Source organism: Orycteropus afer, unplaced genomic scaffold (genome assembly GCF_000298275.1).
Source record: "Orycteropus afer afer isolate SDZICR_OR568_19922 unplaced genomic scaffold, OryAfe1.0 scaffold00006, whole genome shotgun sequence".
Taxonomy (NCBI): Eukaryota; Metazoa; Chordata; class Mammalia; order Tubulidentata; family Orycteropodidae; genus Orycteropus; species Orycteropus afer.
The window spans coordinates 2260886-2263538 of record NW_006921593.1 but is presented as its reverse complement, the minus strand read 5'-3'; the positions used below and the strand labels follow the sequence as shown (position 1 = coordinate 2263538).

At 52.7% G+C, this 2653-nt stretch overlaps 1 protein-coding gene across 1 annotated transcript; it reads right to left on the bottom strand.

The window, feature by feature from the left end:
* Positions 1–273: 273 nt before the first annotated feature.
* Positions 274–2225, bottom strand: CCL24 (C-C motif chemokine ligand 24). The gene is made up of 3 exons (XM_007940259.1): positions 2153–2225; positions 1832–1949; positions 274–439 (listed from the first exon to the last, which is right to left on the bottom strand). Exons 1-3 carry the CDS (start codon positions 2223–2225, stop codon positions 274–276), a joined length of 357 nt encoding a protein of 118 aa, XP_007938450.1.
* Positions 2226–2653: the final 428 nt, after the last annotated feature.

Below are 2653 nucleotides of genomic sequence, written 5' to 3'. Positions count from 1 at the left end.
GGGCTACAGGTGTCTGGGCTGAGCTGGGGCCTAGGAGTCAAAGAAAAAATAGCCCCCACTCAGGAGGAGAAGGGCAAAGGGCTTCCCCTGCCTCCTTCCAGGGAAGGCAAGGGGTCCAGGCCTCCCCTGCCTTAAGGGTTTTCCATAGGACAGACACCTCCTCTGAAAGTGATGGTGAGAAGCATCTAGCTCTTCCCTAACATTCCTGGCTTCGCAGGCCTCAGCAACTGGTCAAGGGGGCGAGCCTACACCCAGGGCTGGAGGCCAGCGTGGCTAGATGGTGGTGCTGTTGGCTGGGTGTCTTTGGATGGGGGCCTTTCCACCTATTGACTTGGCTGCAGGGGAGGCTTTCCGCTTGGCATCCAGGTTCTTCTTATACCTCTGGACCCACTGCTGCTTGGGGTCACCACAGAACTTCTGGCCCTTCTTTGTGGTGAAGCTGTGAGAAGAATGACAGATTATACCTGAGGCCTGGCAAGGGACTTGAGTACCACTGTGTGCAGCCTTGTCACCTCCCAGGGAGGAGGTGGTGGAGACGGAAGAACAGAAGGGGTAAGCCACTGGCCCAGGCCTCCTAGCAAGTTACTGATGGGGTGTTGTCCATCTGTGTGAGTGTCTCTCTTTGTTTCAGTGTTGAAGGAAGAAAGGGGGTGGTGGGAGATGAAAAGTTCATGGTCAGCCAATTTCCCGTGAGATGGGGGTGAGAGGTGGGATGTGGGGTCGGCTCAGCCCTGCCTTTAGATAGTGCTAAGTCCAAAGGGAGAGACACAATCTCCACCCACAGGGAGGAGGGGAGAGTAGAATATGCAATGGGTACACCCAAGAGCAGAGGCAGGTGCCCCATCTGAGCACCACTCATCTGTCAGTATGTCACACTGTGGTGGCTTGCATGTTGCTGTGAGGCTGGAGGCTATGCCACCGGTATTTCAAATACCAGCAGGGTCACCCGCGGTGGACAGGTTTCAGTGGACCTTCCAAACTAAGACAGACTCAGAAGAAGAAAGGGGCCATATACTTCTCAAAGAACGGGCCATCGAAAACCTTATGAATAGCAGTAACACAGTGCCTGATCTATTACTGGAAAACTTCTGTCTGCAAGAAAGTGTGGCTGAAAAGGCTATCAGAGCCGGGAGGGGAACTGGGATACCCAATTTGAGGCCAGCTCTGAGCAGGGAGGACCCAGGCTACGGAACTGAGTCTGCTGCCTTTTGGGGAAAGTTAATGATACTAAGCTCATATTTCTATTGCCCATCACTGTTTACAAGTGAGTTCACTGTGGGGTTATTTGGCATCCACAGACCTGGCTACTTTTGTGACCTTGAACAAGTCTGCTTTCTGAGTCTCAGTTGGCCTCTATAAAATGAGGATCATCCTACCTACCTCACAGAATTGTTGAGAGTTAGTTAAGATCATATTATGTGCCCTGAGTAGGGTCTAGCATCTATCTGGTGCCCAGTAAATAATTACTGAGTCTGACCCCTCTTCCTAAGCAGCTCTGGTGGTGCAGTGCCTAAGGCATTTGACTGCTGGTTCAAACCCACCAGCCACTCCATGGAAGGAAGACTGGGCAATCTAGTTCCACAAAGGTTTCCCATCTTGGAAACCCAATGGGGGTCACTATGAGTTGGAATCGACTCTATGGCAGTGGGTCTGGTTTTTGTTTTTGACCCTTCTTCTTGGTTTTATGGGTGAGGAAGCTGAGGCTCAGAGGGGTAAAATGACTTTGCCAAGGAAGCACAGAGCTGAGCCCTTCTGTCTTTACTCCTCAGTGACCCCAAAGGCTCATCCCTGCCCTTCTCCTGCCAGGTGTCCAAGAAGAAGTGGTACTTACATTACCCCTGCCTTGGGGCAGACACTTGCGCTGGACAGCTGGTAGTTTACCACGCGGCCCTCAGGAACTTTCTTGGAAATAAAGGACATGCAGCAGGAAGAGGGGATGGCCACAGAACCTAAAGGAAGGGGAAGGAGAAGAGCCACAGTCTTTCCCAGCCTGCCCAAGGCTCTGGGCCACCAGATACCAAGCCTGCCTTCTGCATTAACCACCTCCTGCCTGTCACAGTCCCTTGTCATTCATTGTTCCTCTCCAACCCAGACTGGTCAGTCTTCCACTCTTCTCTGCACCAACCCCTCTGGGGCAGGGCTGAGACCTTACCTGCAGGACTGATGTGGTGGGCGCAGAGGGCCAGAAGCACGAGGCTGGCTATGAGGGTCGCCGGGCCTGCCATGTCCTGGAGAGCAGAGGAGGCTGCAAGGTTGCGCAGTAAGTACAGGAAGAGATGGGCTGGGAATGAGTCTGGTTGCAGAGTACCCCAAACTCCCTGTGCCCTTTATAGGGGCGGCTAGGAGGAAACATGTTGATAGAACCCCACACCTCCTCCTCTCTCAGGCTTCCTTGAAAATCCGACAGGCCCTGAGGTCTGAAAAGGGGAAGTTGTTACAGTTGAGTCAGGGGTTATTCTGGGTGTTCTAAGAAGACTTGGTGGTGCAATGGTTAAGCACTCAATTACTAGCCAAAAGGTCAGTACTTGAAACACACCAGCAGCTCCATAGGAGAGAAGACCTGGCCATTTGCTCCTGCAAAGATTACAGCCCAGGAAACCCTGTGGCACAGCTGTACCCTGTCATACAGGATTGTTGAGCCGGCACCCAACAA